General features: G+C 47.0%; 3 protein-coding genes across 6 annotated transcripts; 2 read left to right on the forward strand and 1 right to left on the reverse strand.

Moving 5' to 3' along the window:
* Nucleotides 1–330: 330 nt before the first annotated feature.
* On the forward strand, nt 331–3,684 carry IQCC (IQ motif containing C). The gene is made up of 5 exons (XM_083511687.1): nt 331–495; nt 1,292–1,435; nt 1,613–1,937; nt 2,194–2,312; nt 2,722–3,684. The coding sequence occupies exons 1-5, from the start codon at nt 346–348 to the stop codon at nt 2,758–2,760; spliced, it is 777 nt and encodes a 258-aa protein (XP_083367813.1). The 5' UTR covers nt 331–345; the 3' UTR covers nt 2,761–3,684.
* TMEM234 (transmembrane protein 234) lies at nt 3,284–9,657 on the reverse strand (the record flags this gene model as incomplete). Of its 4 annotated transcripts, none has more annotated exons than XR_014528178.1 (6): nt 3,284–4,740; nt 4,778–5,236; nt 5,449–5,541; nt 6,281–6,347; nt 7,623–7,774; nt 9,396–9,657. XR_014528178.1 is itself a non-coding variant. In XM_083511694.1 (6 exons), 6 exons carry the CDS (start codon nt 9,167–9,169, stop codon nt 5,160–5,162), a joined length of 591 nt encoding a protein of 196 aa, XP_083367820.1. In that variant the 3' UTR covers nt 3,284–5,159. The 4 variants fall into 4 exon arrangements, 3 of the variants coding, with proteins under 3 accessions (XP_083367820.1, XP_083367819.1, XP_083367821.1); XM_083511694.1 differs by lacking the exon at nt 9,396–9,657 and adding exons at nt 8,818–8,924; nt 9,075–9,174 and having other exon boundaries at nt 3,284–5,236; XM_083511693.1 differs by having other exon boundaries at nt 3,284–5,236.
* EIF3I (eukaryotic translation initiation factor 3 subunit I) lies at nt 9,523–15,973 on the forward strand. The gene is made up of 11 exons (XM_083511674.1): nt 9,523–9,658; nt 10,361–10,453; nt 10,784–10,871; nt 11,552–11,617; nt 12,037–12,186; nt 12,281–12,408; nt 13,101–13,211; nt 13,972–14,061; nt 15,176–15,249; nt 15,436–15,528; nt 15,642–15,973. Exons 1-11 carry the CDS (start codon nt 9,656–9,658, stop codon nt 15,721–15,723), a joined length of 978 nt encoding a protein of 325 aa, XP_083367800.1. The 5' UTR covers nt 9,523–9,655; the 3' UTR covers nt 15,724–15,973.
* Nucleotides 15,974–16,794: the final 821 nt, after the last annotated feature.

The raw sequence follows: 16,794 nt of genomic DNA on the forward strand, positions 1-16,794 counted from the left end.
AGCGCTGAATTGGAGCAAAGGGAGCAAGGGGGGGGGCGGGGGCGGGACCCAAGTGATGTTTGCTGATTCAGCGCTAAAGAGAGGGTTTCCGCGGGGGGAGGGGAGGGAACGGGTGGACAAGACATCTTTGGTGCGCCTGGAGAACAGCAGTCAGTTACAGGACCCAGAAGATTGGGCCAGTGTTGGGGAGGCCAGGTGAGAGTAAGCGGCAAACCGGCTGAAGCCCAGCTCTAAGGAATCGGAGAGAAACACATCCCCTTTGCAACGTGGGCAGCCTAAAGAACAAAGAGCGCGCCTAGGCAGCGCCACCTCGCGACTGCTCGTGGGAACTGCAAGAATAAGAACATGTGGTTTCGCTTGTCGCGCGTCGGAGACGTCATCGGGAAGCGCGGTTGCCTGGGCAGGCAGCCAAAGCCGAAGAAGATGACGGAGAGCGAGGAAGAGCAGCAGGAGCTAGTGCTGAGGAGGAGGAGGAAGGTGCTGGTGACGCTGCAGGTACCGGAACCAGGATGGTGGGTGGCACCGGTTGGCATGGTGGACCTGTCACTCAAGGCAGACCTGGGGCTGCTCGTCCTCATGGTTTGGCTTCCTATCGCGGCATCATCCCCCTGAGGACCCTGAAAAGGAGCAGCAGCCCTGGGAGGGCGGGAGGCTTGGTGTGGGTGCAAAGCAGGCGAAAGGAGCTTCTGCATGCAAAACTGGGAGCTTCTGCATGCAAAACAGATACTCTCCCTTCCCAACATGGCCTGTTTTGCGTAAATACACGTTTCACCCATCCCACCCCTTTCCTCAGTGATTCCCTTGCAGCAAATAAACTGCTCTGCTTAAAACATTTTTTGCTGCTGCTGCTGTTTTTAAATGGAAATGGTGGCTTCTGTTAAAGAATGCCCAGAGGGAAAAGTTCCCAAAAGTGGTGGTGGTAGCATGTAATATATAAATATGCACACATACATATGCCTTTTGCTCCTCTTTCTTTCCTTTCCTGCCTCCAGCATCTCCTCTTTTGGGATTGGGGTCAGGAGCAGAGTATACTAGGACTGCCAACTTCCTAACTGGCCTTTCTCCTGCATCTTCCACAGCAGCCTGGCAAAGGTGGAGATAGAAAAAGCATCACTGTATAATTCCTGCTTGTTGGGTTGCTTTTTAAAGCACAAGACCAGGAAGTGGGGGGGGGGGGGAGTCATGGCAGCCCTAGAAGACTGGCCTGTGTTATATCCAGGCTTGGGCTCATGGCCTCTAATTCCTTCCTAATTTGTGACTGTTATTTTTTTATGATTCATTTACTTCCTAGGCTCATGTCAGGGGTTACCTGGTCAGGAAGAGATTTCAAAGCTTAAAGGGAGAATATGAGAGCATCGTCAAGGAGATTGAAGGGGATCTGGATTGGCTGAAGTGGAACAGGCATTCCATGCCAGTGCCAGTGTTTCTTCCAAAGGTACAGTTGCTGGTTCTTTCTGCTCTTGGTAGAAGCTGGCAGTGCTTTCACTGGCTTTTAATTGCACCAGAAGGAAAGAGAAGAGGAAAATGAGAACTGACTTCAGTAAATGCGAGGGTGCTGCTTACTGTTGCAGCCTTGTACTGAAAATGGTGCTTTTCTTCCTCTGTCTTATAGTCTGTCCAGAAACCAATAAAAGTCAGGGAATTAAGTGTCCAAGAGCCAGGAGCCAACAAGAACAAGTTGCATGAAAAGGAGACAGAGCTTTGTTGTCAAGAGCTAATCTCTGAAAAAGACCCTGATTGCAAGATGCAGCTTCCTAGCATCCTTCCAGGTGAGGTGATGGTAGTAACTGAAGCTGAGGAGGAGTGTCTTGTGGGCAGGCCCTCTGGGAATGCCTGCAGCCTGCCAGGAGACAGTGAGGAAGGCCAGCACCACAACAGCATGTCGTCCGAATGGAGCAGCGTGATCCTTGACATGGAGTCTCCAAGGCTGAGCCAAGGTAAGGCATGTGGAACAATTTGAGACTCCAAGCTCCCACCCACTGTCTTCCTTTGCTTTGCAGTAGTTACTGTTTTTCTCTGTTCTTCAGCATCATCACCCAACATAGTGCTTTTTGCTTATGCTAAAAAGGCAGGTCCCTGCCCCAATAAACTTACCTGGTAGTGGGGGGGGGGGACAGGGAAGAGGAGCCAACAGGAGGGGAATGGCAAGGGGGAGCCAGACTAAGAGTAGTTTCTTGACCTTTTGTTGTACAGAGCTTCATTTCCAAAAAGTACCAGAGATGCCCCAAGCTGTGCCTGACCTCCAGCACTACCGAAAGCACCTGGCCATGGAGCTGCTGTGGCTGCAACAAGCGATTGCCAGCCGTAAGAACGTAAGAGCTAGTTCTCAAGGAGCCATGGGGTGCCTTCTGTGCATGGGGAGGAGACGCTAGGAGAGCAGGTGCTGCGGTGTGGAGCTGTGACTTCTTGTTCACACCTTTGTAAGATGATGCCTACAGCACCCTCCCACCATTGAGAAAAGAGCTGGTGGGTCTGGGATGATTCTTCAGCTTTTGCCTCTTTTAAATTCAGTGGGTGGGTGCTCAGCCACAAATAGCTAAAATTGTCAGAGGCAGTATCCACTGGAGTCTAAAGGTATGCTGGTGCTTATTAGTGTTTAATATTCATTTCAGAACCAACAGTGCACTAGGTGCTGTACAAAGGACAAGACTTCATCCACAACTCATTTCCTTATTTCTCCCTTTTCTCGCTCTGTTTTCTCCCTCTCTCCCTTCTTCATAGTATTTGATCCTGAAACAGAAGTTGGGGAGCCCAGAGTGACTGCCGACTTGGAGGTCTCCAGCCTATGTTCCCAGTCACACAGAAACAGATGTAGCTGTTCTTACCAGCTATCAGGGGGAAGAAAGCATTGGGAGAGCAGCTCCCACCATAACTTCAGGGAAGGGCTTGTGGTTCCCTGGAGCTGGCTACTTTGCACGGTCCCAGCTTTCATGCTTGTGAAAGCAAGTGAAGATTCTCTTCTGATTTTTCATGTCACAGCTTTGCCTGTTGTGGGTGTGTCTCTTAGAGCAGGGTTCATTGTGGAAGGGGGCTGAGGGGCTTTATGGGGGTCGGAAGACATTGTTCCAGTGCGAGTCAGGCTGGCAAGTCCTGTCTTAACATAATCATTTTTCTCAATTCTTGTTCAGACTATAACCATTTTTGCTTTCAATTTGATAATGCCCCTGGGTCTCTTTCCTTTTCAGTGAGATAGCTGGAAGAGGTGAGCCAGGCAACCTCTCTCCAGTTTCCCACTGTATAGTATACATAAAAGTAGGTTTTAAAGTACAGGGTGTTTTTTCCCCTCCAGGACCTTGTTTAATATTCCTTCAAGAATGCAACTTTCTTTCCATCATTGAATCCCTACTTCTCATCCAGCATTTTGGACCCACTTCTTTGACACAAGAATGATGAGCATTTATTAGTGAGGGCTGATTTTACCTTCATTTTATTGCTACTTAAGTTTGCATACAATATTTTATTGCCACATTTTCACATAAGGAGCCATTTTTGTGAAACCTCCCTATACACAGTAGTCACATGAGAATTTGCCCCTTTACAGCCCTCCTCTATGATAATGTTTTACACAAACTATTTATTCCTTGAGTGATATTGAGGCAGTGATGTCGCCACATGCAAACCACCACACTCAGTGGAATAAAGGTGAAATGGAGACATGTGTCTTCAGCCAGTTATCTTCTTAAATCTTTGCTTTCTTGTTCCTTCTGTACTTTGCTACATTAGCAGTATATATACAAGGACAATCTACACACATGGGATGGGTTTCTGAAGGCTTGGAGAGTGGGGAGTGCTATTTTTTAAAAATAGAAAAATGAAGACCAGACATGTTCAGTGGCCACAGAATACTGATTTGGGGGGAGGGGTACTGTTGATGGGAAACTGGGTGGGATAAATGATGGTGGAGTATCTTGCACTCCACACTGCAACACTCACCACCACCCCTCCTCTCCCCCCTCCTCTTCCCTGATCTTAAACTGTATACAACACTGATGTCTCATATCAAATGTAACCAATCTGTAGAAAAGACTTTACAACTGGAAAAAGAAGCAATGCACACACTTATGTAAAACAAGAAAATCTTTATTTATAAAAAAAACCCCAACAACCACTGCAACACTCTGTTGCAAGTCTCACATGTGTACAACTAATTACTCTTTCTTGAGTTCATTGAAAACACCAGGGAGTTTCCAAAGAAGAGGGTATAGCTGTCCACACATGAAACTTTGCAATTGCAGCCAACATAAGATTTATGCTTTGCCCAGAGTCATTAGGGGTTTATTTCATTTATTTTTATTTAGTGCTGGAACTCAAGATGGCCTAGAAGCCTGTGCTGTCATTCCAGTAGCTTGGGTGGGTACGGAGCTTGGTTGCACAGTGACAGGGAAAAGCCACTCTGCACATACTCAAATGCAGTATTGTTTTTATTTGTTTACAATCATTTACACATCACCTGTCCAGGTAACAACTTTCTATGGTGGCTTATACTATGATTAAGAAGCAATTAAAATAAGCATCAAAGAGTAAATCTACAGAAAAAAATCTAGGCATTAGCCTAGACCAGACTTTCCCAACACATTGTCCTCCAGCCTAGTCTTTCTGCATGCCCTTCTGATCTTAACTAATTAGGGCCAGAGAGCAGGGCTGCCAAAGCCAATTTCAGTGCTTAGGCAACTCCACATAGGCCTAAGCAGTCCTTCAGATGATGCTGTTTGGGGCTTTACAGTTCAGCACTTCCATTGTCTTCCTCCTCTGTCCTCCCTCAGAGCTCTGTGTGCACTAGCAGGAATTCCTGCACTTTTAGTTCACCTTTGCAGAAAATTGCTCTCTTGAGCACTTTGAACAAACCCTGCCCAAGTTGAAAATGCTCCTTATTGCACCACTAATGTGAAGGCACCCCCAGAACTCTCAAGGGTTCTGCTGTGGACAGGCTGGCAGGAGCATCCCAATGCCAAGTTATTCCACCCAGGGCCCGCCGCCAACCAGTGGGGCTAGAGGTTAAGGAAGACAATGCTTTCCCTTCAGGCCTTGACAGCTCTAAGCTTGTGCGGAGTCCACTGGGTGCCTCCAAAAATGCTGTGTATGTGTCCTACAAGCAGAGCCAGCATTAGCATGAAGAACTGTTGCCTTCCACAAATTCTGTCCTTCTTCCAATACGGTTGTCATGACTTCTCATGTACAGACCCAGCTATGCAGAGTGCAACTCCCAAAGCTGTCAGTAACATTCCCAGTGCTGCCCCTAAAGGAAAAAAAATGGAAAAATAAGCAAAAGCTCTGAAAGTGCTCCCTGTTGCTATCCACTTCAATGAAACTTGTTCATGGAAGAGAGGTGCATATGGCATTCATTTATATGCACATCTTGTTGGCTCTCTATGAAGAAGGGCACAGTTGTAAGAAGGGCACAGCTGGAGCGGACACGGTTAGCATCTGCTCAGGAAAAGAGAGACCTACTTGCACCGCCAATGTCTTCTCCAAGAACCTTCCCTGTTGCTAATGTGAACATCAGAGCCAGAGAGTTACAAAGTGGTACAGCCAAGGTCAGGTCTGAAATGGAAGAGGGAAAGAGTTACCATTGAAACATTTGATCTAATCAAACAAATATGAAATGGCTCTGTGATGGGAACAATCCATCCTCAAGCAGGAAAGTGCCTGCAGGGAAGATACTTCCAGACTGACCTATGATAGTGCAGTCCCTTGAGTAAGTGAAGGAGATTGCAGAGATGGGGGGCTTAATAAAGCAACAGGTTTTAGGGTTTTTACACTTACCAGATTTACTATAAAAAAAGTAAATCCAGGTTATATGCATGAAAAATGTGCTGGTGTTTGTGCCAGAAATGTGATGTGGACACTGCAAAAAAACCTGCATGTGGGAGGAGCCCCAATCCCACAATAAACACAGAAAAGCCACGGTGACTCTGGCTCTGTCTACACATGAAGCAGAATGAAGTGGTAGAATGTGCAGGTGACAGAGTGAATGATACCACTTCAGGCTGTAGGTGAGGGGTGTTGTTTTTGAATGCTCCCCTTGTGAAAAGCATTCTGTCAGTAAACAAACAAAAAATTGAGCAGGTTCTAAGCAAGCTCACTTCTTGTTGAGTTGGCTCTCTTTACAGGTTTGTTAGTGTTTTTACACAGGGGAGCATTCAAAAATGGCACCCCCCCCCCACTCGCAGTATGTTCTATTTGAAACTGGGCCACAAAACAGTAATCAAGACTTGGAAGTGTCTGCATCTCTTCCCCAAATATCACTCACATCCTCTCTAAGCAGTAATTAAGGACCAACCTGTAGATGCTAAAGTAAGATAGTAGACAAAAGAGCCACACTGGTTGAGCACAAATGGCACCACGTACTGCAAAAATGAAAAATAACAGCATGGTCAGACCTCCAGGATTACTGGATTTGAAATGACAATGAGCTGCAATGAGATCCTGAAAAGACCTTGGCTGCTAATACCTCATTTCAGGCTACTGCAGTGTTCTTCATACATGGTTCCCCAGCTGTTGCTGACCTACAGTTCTGCAGCCCACTTCATAAATAGTGAGGGCTGATGGGAGTTGTAGTCTAACTTCTGGGGAACCAAGACCGAAGAACAATGGTCTACTGTAATGTGTTGTAATTGGGGCTATTTTTGTTAATAGCTGCAACTGATTCAAAATATGGCAAATACAATTTTAACTGGAATGAGTCACTGGGAACAAAGTACGGTATATCAATTCTGAAAGTTCTTCACTGGCTACCAGTTCCTTACCAGCCCAATGCAAGGTGCTAGTTTCAACCTTTAAAGCCCTTTACAGCTTAGGACAGGCATCCCCAACCTTCGGCCCTTCAGATGTTTTGGACTACAATTCTCATCATCCCTGACCACTGGTCCTGTTAGCTAGGGATCATGGGAGTTGTAGGCCAAAACACCTGGAGGGCTGCAGGCTAAGGATGAATGGCTTAGGATCTAGGCATCCTAAGAACTACCTACTCTCATGTCACCTCCAAAAGCAAGTAGCATCCCACCCAGTAGTTCTCTGCAGTGTTCCCCCACATCAGAAACCTGACAGGTGGTAACAACAGTGAGCTTTTTCATCTGTGGTGCCTCAGCTGTGAAGCACCCTCCCTTGCTTCATGTTTACTTTACTATCTTATGTACCAAGTTAAAACATTTTTACTCTCAGGCATTTAAAGATCTGATGTTTTAAATTTTTGTGTTGCTAAAAAATTTGTCTACTTTGTTGTTTTATGATTGCAATGTTTTAGTAATCTTTTGAACCACCATCTATTTTACTATACATGCATTTACTGTAGTTTATTGTACCGTGTTTTAAATTGTACCTTGAATTGCCTTATGATACCATTTTATGAAAGGCAACATACAAATCTCTTGAATAAATAAGTACATTTTATTTCTGCTTGAGTCCAAGGCTGTTGCTGTGGGAAAAGCCCTCTTGGGCTATTGATGCTGTGAATCCCTCCATCATAGGCTTAGGTTGTATATACGTGTAAAGAGACCAGGCATCATAGACACCAGAGTCTCCGCAGTGCCTCATTTCCAAAATGAAACATGAACCCTGGGTAAGCACCTGGACCCCCTGGGAATCTAACACCACTTAGAGATTGGAGTGGTGTGCAACAATACCTTATAATTGAGGCAAAGGAATTTAATTTCTGCCAGCAGCTGTAGAGTTCTGCTCTCTCTCTTCACTCGCTCCAGACCCTCAGTTCCTCTTTTCAAAAATGGATTGGTTCCTCCCCAAAGAACTGCCACCAAGACCAAAGCAGCAACTTCACCTGCAACAACACAGCACTCTAATCCCTACAGTCTAAGAATTGTTTTCAAGAATTTTTCAATGCATGAGTTAGGGAATGATTCAAGGTTCAGCGTCTAACAGTTCCCCAGCACCAACACCTTTTGACGTGGTACCAGAGCCCCCACACCCGTAAGACTTCCAGCAGCATAAACTACAGCATCAATATTTGAGGTGATGGGAAGCCCTAGATCAGTGTTTCCCAAACTTTTTTGGGCAACGGCACACCTGTTTACTGAAAAAAATCTCGCGGCACACCACCATTAAAGCCCCGCCCCGTGACGTCAGCGCGCAGCGTCACGCCGGGAGGGACGCACGAAAGTGAAAGTTTTTTTCCTCCCCCTTGCCGGGGAACCTCCAAGCTTTGGGGGTGGGAGGAGGCAGCAGAGCGAGGGACTGAGGGACGGCGGCAACTGAGGCGGCGGCGGCTGTTGTGGTGGTGGTGGCGATAGCGGGCGGAGGAGGGGGCGGCGGCGGGGCTTGAGGAGCCGTCGCCGGGAGTTGCTGCTGCTGTTGTTGCTGCTGCTGCCCGGACATGCCGGCCTCCTCCTCCTCCGCTGTCTCGCGCTCCTCCCTTTTGCACGCGCTGCCCCGCCGCTCGGCACCACCACCGCGGAGCCGCCCCCGGCTCGACGCGGATCCTCGCCGCCGCCGCCTCTCACCGCCCGACTCGCCCGCCTCCCTCCCACGGCACACCAGCCAATGTCTCACGGCACAGTAGTGTGCCGCGGAACACCGGTTGGGAAACACTGCCCTAGATCAAAGGTGGTGAACCTGTGGTCCTCCAGATGTCCCTGAACTAGTTCCCATCACTGCAGACCACCAACCCTGCTGGCTGGCGCTGATGGGAATTAGGAGTCTGCAGGGCTGCAGGTTCCCCATCTCCACTTGAGAGCAGGGGAGGGGGGGAGAAAAAGAGAAACTGATGCTGAACTTAGTGTGGACCCCTCGTTTTCTGGTAACAAATCGCAGACACTTCCCCCTCCCCGCCTCAAAACTTGTTTCCCAGTCTTTGTAAATAATAACCCTTTGATGACGGAAGAGATTTCAAAATCAGTTTCAAAGCAGGCAGGGCGAGCCTGTGACCATCCTGATTGGCCATGCAGGCTACGGCTGGCGGGCACAACGGCGGCCTGCAAATAAATAGATCGAAGACCATTGCAAGTCTTCGCCTTACTCAGAAGGAATCCCTCCCCTCCCTCCCGATTAAGAGGGCCTCGTTCCCAGGTCACCGTCCCCCCACCCGGCCTTTATTTCTGTGGCACCGGAAATAACTTCCTCACCCGGCGACACCATGGCGACAGACCGGACCACAGTCGAGCAAGAGGCTAGTGAGACGCGCAGCATGGTTTTCCGGTACAAAACGGAAGTCGGCCATTGACAATGTCTTTGGCAGAAGACGGGGCGTCGCTCTCTCTTCCTAGCTCTGTGGTCGGCCAACTCCTGGCCCTGGGAGGTTCCCCGCCCTCCCCAGTGGCTCAGGCGCTTGTGACGTCCCTCCAGTGAACTGTGCAGTATCTATATTTCCGACCTGCTAGAGAAGGCGCGCGCGAGGGGGGAACCATAGAGGAGAGAGCGCTAGAACGGATTGTTATTCTTTTCACCGCATAGATAGAACGAGACTAGGATCTTTGTTCCCCTTCTGCGTGTGTGTGTTTGTGATCTTCTTCCGTGACGCACCCTCCCTGCATACGGGGAATACTCAAACGGAAACCAAGCTTTGGATGCACTTCTCTCTCCTTTTCCTATCTCTATAATTCCGCTGTCGGGCTTTTCCTTCCGGTTTGATGCCGGAAGTGGATCCTCTTGCCTTTTTCGCTCGTGGCGCCGTTCCTGTTCCCGGTGGCGTCTCTTCACCGCAGCCATGGTAAGACTCCCTTTCTCCCCCGCCGCCCTCCGGATTTATCGAATTAGGTTTCTTAATTGACCCGGGCATTGTTTTGCTGCCTGTGCGCTTTACCTGTAGGCCTGTATAGGCCGCACTGGGGGTTGTTTTCATGCTTGTTTCTTTCGAGCCCCGCGCAGAAACGAGACGCGTGTCCGTGGGCGCGCACGACACTTTCAGAAGCCGCCACACCCCAAATCCAGGCTGCCTCCTTGTCTTGTTGATATTCTCCCCCCTACGCACAAACGCCGACACCCCCTTTTATCCAAAACCCCGCCCCTTTCCTTGCTCGGTAGGTTTAAAAAGTAGTAATGGCCGAACTCTGTTTCTTCTACAAGCCAGAGACGAGGGAGACAGAGCGCCTTGCGATGTTGTTAAGACGACAGTTTTCTCCTTCCTTCCCTCCCCGCCCTCACCCCCTTCGCTTGCCTAACCGAAATGGCCTTATTCGAGAGAACTTTATATTGCAGACCCTGTGCTTGGAGACTTAAGTTGATTGTAGTTATTTGTGGTTTTAGTGACTAATGTTCAGCTCAGCAACTAAGCTGAGGAGCCACCTTATTTTTATGATTTGAAAGTTGTTTTAAACTTCTTTTAATGTTGTAACCCACCCTGAGACCTTAGGTTGAAGGGTGGGTAATTAATAATAAGGAATACGTGATTTAATAATACATTTCTTCACAGAAACCCATATTGTTGCAAGGCCATGAGAGATCAATTACTCAGATCAAATATAACAGGGAAGGAGACTTGTTATTCACAGTAGCCAAAGATCCGGTATGTTTTCCTTGAACTGTTCTTTTCTACACCTTTCTCACAGTTGCATCTTCTTGCTGCCTTAAAAAAGTATACATTGTTGCCTGTTTAGCATATTATTTTCTCTTGTCCTTTTGAAGGCAAATATTTTGTTGTTTTGTAGTTAACCATATAAACAGTTCTCCCAGTACTTCCCCCTCACCAAAATTCAGTGCAAACTTGTTTGCTTCTCACAAGCCATTAAGTAGTCAATAAATTGTCCAAAATCAAGTAGACTAGAGGATGGTAATTTTGTTCTTGTCTTTCTGTTTTGGGTTCATTTTCATAATATGATTATTCTTCTTTTATCAGATTGTTAATGTTTGGTACTCTGTCAACGGGGAGAGACTCGGCACATACAGCGGGCATACTGGTGCAGTCTGGTGTGTGGATGCTGACTGTATCCTTTGATTTTAGAAATCAGTGTATTTGTGACCCTTTTTCAAGTATTGAGATACTTTTGAGAGACTTTGCAGCTGGAGTGAGCATTTCAGAGAGTAGTGGAGGCATAGCCAATATGGTGTCCTCTGGATATTTCTGTATTCCCAGCTCCCTATATCCTTGACCATTGATTGGCCATTCTGGCTGGAGCTGATGGGAGCTGAGTCCAGCAACATGGGCACTTCATTGGCTACTCCTGGAGTAGTGGCTGGGTCTTACATTAATGCTGATGTTACTTTTGACCACTAATAGCTGCCTGTACCACCAAAGAGACAAGGGTCATAGTGCTTGACTTTCACAGACAATTACCTAATTCATCAGATGCATGAGTTTGAGTAAGAGGCTAATGATTTAGTACAAATACAAATATGACTTTGAACATATTAGCAGATGGTAAGAATAACCCTAAGAACACCTACTTTTTAAAGAATACAGATTGGTTAAAAGAAACTCCCTGGATTCTTAGATTCATATGAAAGATGTTAAGGTTTTGCCCCAGACACCTGACAGCAAAAGGTTGGATGACCCATGTTTTGGAATTCATTCAGTATGGATACTTGAAGCTGTGTAGTAAGTCATATCCACCTCTTTCTGTAAGTTGTACATAATTGCATTGGGGTTCCTTGACTGCTCCTATAGGGGACACGAGGCACGTGCTGACAGGCTCTGCAGACAACAGCTGCCGGCTCTGGGACTGTGAGACAGGTAGAACCTCAAACAAAATCTTTTGTGGAGTAATGGGAGCACTGTGTGCAGTGAGGCAGGGTGGAAGATGGCTGAGGCTGATGGGAGTTGTAGTCCAGAACATCTGATGGGTGCCAGGTTGGGAAAGGCTTGATTAAAAACCTATCAACCTGAGACTGACTTGGGAGAAGGTTCCACTGGAATTCATTTGGTCTTGCCTTTGGGTAAACGTGTGGGATTGAACTCTAAGCTTGGCAGGCGCTTATTTGGCAATAAGAGGTGGGCTGCAGCTCACTGGGTTTGCATCAGTAAGATACCAGCATCCAGCCCTCAGCATCTCTGGTTCAAAAGCCTCTGGTAGCAGAGCTGACAGACCTGGTATGCAGAGATTTTCACACCTTCCTTCAAGCTCTTTTTATGTGTGATGTCTTTTGCCTTAGGGAAGCAGCTTGCTCTGGTCAAGACCAACTCAGCCGTGCGTACCTGCGGCTTCGACTTTGGAGGGAATATCATCATGTTTTCCACAGACAAACAAATGGGCTACCAGTGTTTTGTGAGCTTCTTTGACCTCCGTGACTCCAGCCAGATTGGTGAGGTCACCAGGTGGAGGGCTCAGGGTTGGGATGGGTGGCTGCCTCCCTTGCCCTTTGGCATCTCTCTCACCCGTTTTTGCATTGTCTACAGAGGACAACGAGCCATACATGAAGATCCCCTGTAGTGATTCCAAAATCACCAGCGCTGTTTGGGGTCCCCTTGGGGAATACATCATTGCGGGACATGAGAATGGGGAGTTGAACCAGTTCAGCGCAAAGGTTAGTGTGGGTTGGAACTGTGAGCCGCAGCTGATAACCCAGTGACAAACCACATCCAGCCACTTGGATGAGGATTCTTTTTTGTCCAATGTGCTTTGCAGTCCTGTTGAATTATGTTCATTTTCCCCTGACTCTTTTTTTTTTTTTAAAGAGGAACTTGGATGAGTTGTTGTTTTTAAGTTTAATGTTTTGTATTATTTTTCTCTCTTTTATTGTGTAAGCTGTTTTGGATGGGCTTTGCTCAGAAAAGCAGCCAAAAATGCTTTAAAATAAATATTGTTTACCATTATAACCACCTTCTGAGGTAAATTAGATAGAAAGGGAATGATTATCTGAAGGCCATCCCATGAGCTTCAGTTAGGGGTCACTAATTCTAACAGTTACCATAGTAATTCTGTTCTGTAAGATTGGTGCTAATGACAACTGCTATAACTGTAGTAGCTAACAATGTGAGCTGGTTGACATCTTTTACCTGAGCCCTTCCCTGTCTGCAGTATGGTGATGGTAATACTGTCCCATCTTACAAGATTGTTGTATGAATTATTGAGCCATATGTGAAATGCATTGAACACTGTAAATATGTTCTATTAGTGTTACTGTTGTTGTTATATTCAGAACTTGAGAAAGATGTGGTTTCTCCCTCCATTGGTCTGGAGGCGCTCAGTTTCCTTCACCTCTCTTTCCTCTCTTAGTCAGGAGAGGTCCTCATGAACGTCAAGGAGCACACCAAACAGATCAATGACATTCAGACCTCTCGAGACATGACCATGTTCATCACTGCCTCCAAGGATAACACTGCCAAGGTGAGTCCTGCATCTTTCCCTGATTTGCCCTCTTAAGTGTGAAATTTGGGATTGGTGAGCGATTGTCTTGGCACTGTGTGCGAAACCCATTAGTAGCCACTGAGAGGTAAAAAGTTCACCTCGAAAGGAAGCTTCTCATACTCCCCATCCATGTTTTAGTTCACTAGGAAGTGCTGGAATAGAAGGCTTTTATGAATAGGTTCCACTTCCACTGTTGGAGGCAGTACACCTCTGACACCCCGTTGCTAAGAATCACAGGTGGAGGGAGTACTCTGGTGCCTGAGTCCTGCTTGCAGGCTTCCCATTTGGGCATCTGGTTGGCCACTGAACTAGATGCGCCATTGGCCTGATCCAGCTGCCAGGCTCTTATGTTTGATATGGCACAAGAGCTGCTTGCACCAAATATCAGTTTCCTGGTTTGGAATTGGTGGCACAGCCTGGGACTCCTGTCTCAGCTGGCCAAAGGACTGAAGATTGCTTAAAACAGTGTAATAAATCAGCGCATGTCATAATGCACCATCATGCAGAAGAAGCCCTCCTTGACTTCTGAGGCCACTGCGACGGGCTACCTGCTGCCGTTGCTATTAGGTGATCTCCGCAGTGACTGAGAAGTCTGCTTTGTGTGCTCGGCTGGTTAGACATGATGCTGTGGCATTCCCAGGGCGGGCAACTGGGACCTTTCCCAGGACTCTGATGCTTTGTGTCTTTAAGAGATGCTTGTGCTAAGAATGCTCCTGCCAATTCACTTCTTCCTCTGCAGCTGTTTGACTGCACGACGCTTGACCACCTGAAGACGTTCCGGACAGAGCGGCCAGTGAACTCCGCAGCCCTCTCCCCCATCTTTGATCATGTATGTTGGTGGGCCAGATGGGGCACCTCTCCCTTGTCCTGGGGCATCCCCACCCGTCCTCATATCTAGACATTCATAGAGTCCCAGAGGCTTGTGGAGGATCTTCCCCATGTGACACAGAGATGCGAGACACTGTTACCTTTTGAATATATACTGTTGGTTATGCATTGCCTCCTTTGCCAGCTCCACCTGGCTTCAGTAGGATTGTGTAGGTGTGATGTGAGAATACACTGAGAGGTGGAGGGGCAAGACTCAAGAGTGAAAGAGCAAGCAGGGAGCATTGGCTAGGCTTCCCTATTTCCCTACCCCTTGGAGACACTCAGGTGGGCCAGAGCGTAGAGTATTGATTATCATCCCTGTTGTCTGGTTGCTGGGAGAGTTCCTAGAATTCAGGTGGGCACTGGAACATCAGTATATTATTTATTTATGTATTTAAGTATTTATTTATTATTAAACTTATTGGTCGCTTTTTAAAAAACCAAAGTTACCCACAGTGACTTACAACAATAAATAACACATACATTAAAACCAGCAACAGGAAAAAACTGAAACACATTCATATTTTTTAAAAAGGCCTATTTTTAAAATGCCCCACCCACTGAAGGAGGTCACAGATAATTAAAAGCCAAGGGCCTGGTGGAAGAGACTTGTTTTTTCTCTGGCACCTGATGGTATGTAGTGATTGGGGGGTGGGGAGCATTCCACAAGCAGGGAGCCAGCACTGAAAAAGGCCTCTTGCATGTTGCCACCCTCCAGACTTCCTGCGGTAGGGCCCCATGGAGAAGGGCCTCCGATGATGATTGTAAGGTCTAGGTCAGCTCATATGGGGAGAGGTGGTCCTTGAGGTATTGGGGTCCTAAGACACACAAGACTCTAGCACTAGCTGCAATTTCTGAAGCACCTTCAAAAGCAGCCCCATGTACAATGTATTGCAGTAATCTAATCTAGAGGTTACCAGACTGTAGACAGAAGCTAGGCTATCCTTGGTCAGTATGTTTTGCTGTGTGGTAGAAAGCGAAGACATCATGTATTTGAGTCCTTGGTCCATTAACACATTACAAAGGAGTGTGTGACTGAGGTGTTCTCTCCCCACCCCCCATTCCCTCTTTGGCAGGTGGTGTTGGGTGGTGGACAGGAGGCCATGGATGTGACGACCACTTCCACCAGGATTGGCAAGTTTGAGGCCAGGTGAGCAAATTATGGCTTCTCCTATTCCTGCAAGAGGGTGATGGGGGCGATGCAGTCAATTCCCCAAGCAACCAGTAGGCAATGGTTAATGGTTACCTCTTCAGTGAGGTATGTTGAAGATATTCTCATCATCAAAATCTGGGCTCTGCTGCTTGTATCTCACTGCCTTTTCCTTTGTGGTTCTAGGTTCTTCCACCTGGGTGTTGAGGAAGAGTTTGGGAGAGTCAAGGGCCACTTTGGCCCTATTAACAGTGTCGCTTTCCACCCTGATGGAAAGAGGTAAGGGTGTCCATCTCCCTGCGTTCTAAGTGGGTGTGCATCTCACCAGGGTCAAATCTGGAACTCCTGGAATTGAATCTATAACTTTGTTTCTGCTTTGTTTTTGCTTTCAGTTACAGCAGCGGTGGAGAGGACGGCTATGTTCGCATCCATTATTTTGATCCCCAGTACTTTGAATTTGAGTTTGAAGTTTGAACCAGCCCCATCCTCCTCCCCTTTCTACAGTTGCCTTCTGGATCTCTGTCTGTTTCTAAGGAGGTTTAGTGGAGATGCACAGACTGAAGCAGAGAACAGTGCACTATAACTGCTGCTGTGTTCTGGGGAAATGCGAGAATGTCCAGCTTCTTGTCTGTTCTTGGGAACAGCTGCTTCCTGCCATGCTTGGCATATTTATAAAAGTTATACAGAAGGAAATAATAAATCCTCACTCTTGTTTCCAGCTACAGTAGGAGTGTGTTTGAATTTCTTAGCTGCTTATTTCTTTGTTACTCTTTTAACACTTGGTCATTTTTATGCAGATTTGTTGAAGGGAAATAGTTTACATGGGCCTTAGAATTTAGCCTTAGGGTTTGGGTGGCCTTGCTGCAGAATTTTCCTTCCTTTCTCAAGATGCACATAACTCCCAGGGCATTTGTAGTAGTAGTAATGGTACTGACTGGATTTCTTACCCATCCTTCACCACAAGGTCCCGCAGCAAGTTACAACCGTAAAAAAACAGAATATTAAAATCAGTCAGAACATCTTACAATCATGGAGGAGAGGGCTGTCAATGGTGAGCATACCAGCCATACCTATGCTGTACCTTCACAGCTGGAGGCAGCAATACTTCTGAACAGGAGTTGGAAATGGCAGGATAGGAGAGTGCTCTTGTGCTCATGTTCTGCTTGCTCATTCCCCATAGGCATCTGGTTGGCCATGGTGAGAACAGGATCCCAGACTAGATGGGCCATTGGCCTGAGCCAGCAGGCCTTACAATCAGAAGAATAGGACAGGTACTGTACTAAAAAGACACATCTCAGGTGTCCAAAAACCAGAATAAAAGGCATTCTCTTGTTGGACCAAGTGGCCTAGCAAATGCCTTGCATGCAGAAGGGCCAAGGTTCAATTCCCTATGGCATTTCCTGGTTTAAAAAAAGGGCCCTTGGCAGGAAGGTGAGGGAAGCTCTTGCTCTGCTGGAGACTTGCTCCCAGTTGAAGCAGACCAAGCTTTCCCCAAACTGATGTTTTGGACTCACAACTCTCATTAGCCTCAACCAGCATGGCTGT

The sequence above is a fragment of the Podarcis liolepis genome, assembly GCF_965112155.1.
Source record: "Podarcis liolepis genome assembly, chromosome: 7".
Classification (NCBI taxonomy): Eukaryota; Metazoa; Chordata; class Lepidosauria; order Squamata; family Lacertidae; genus Podarcis; species Podarcis liolepis.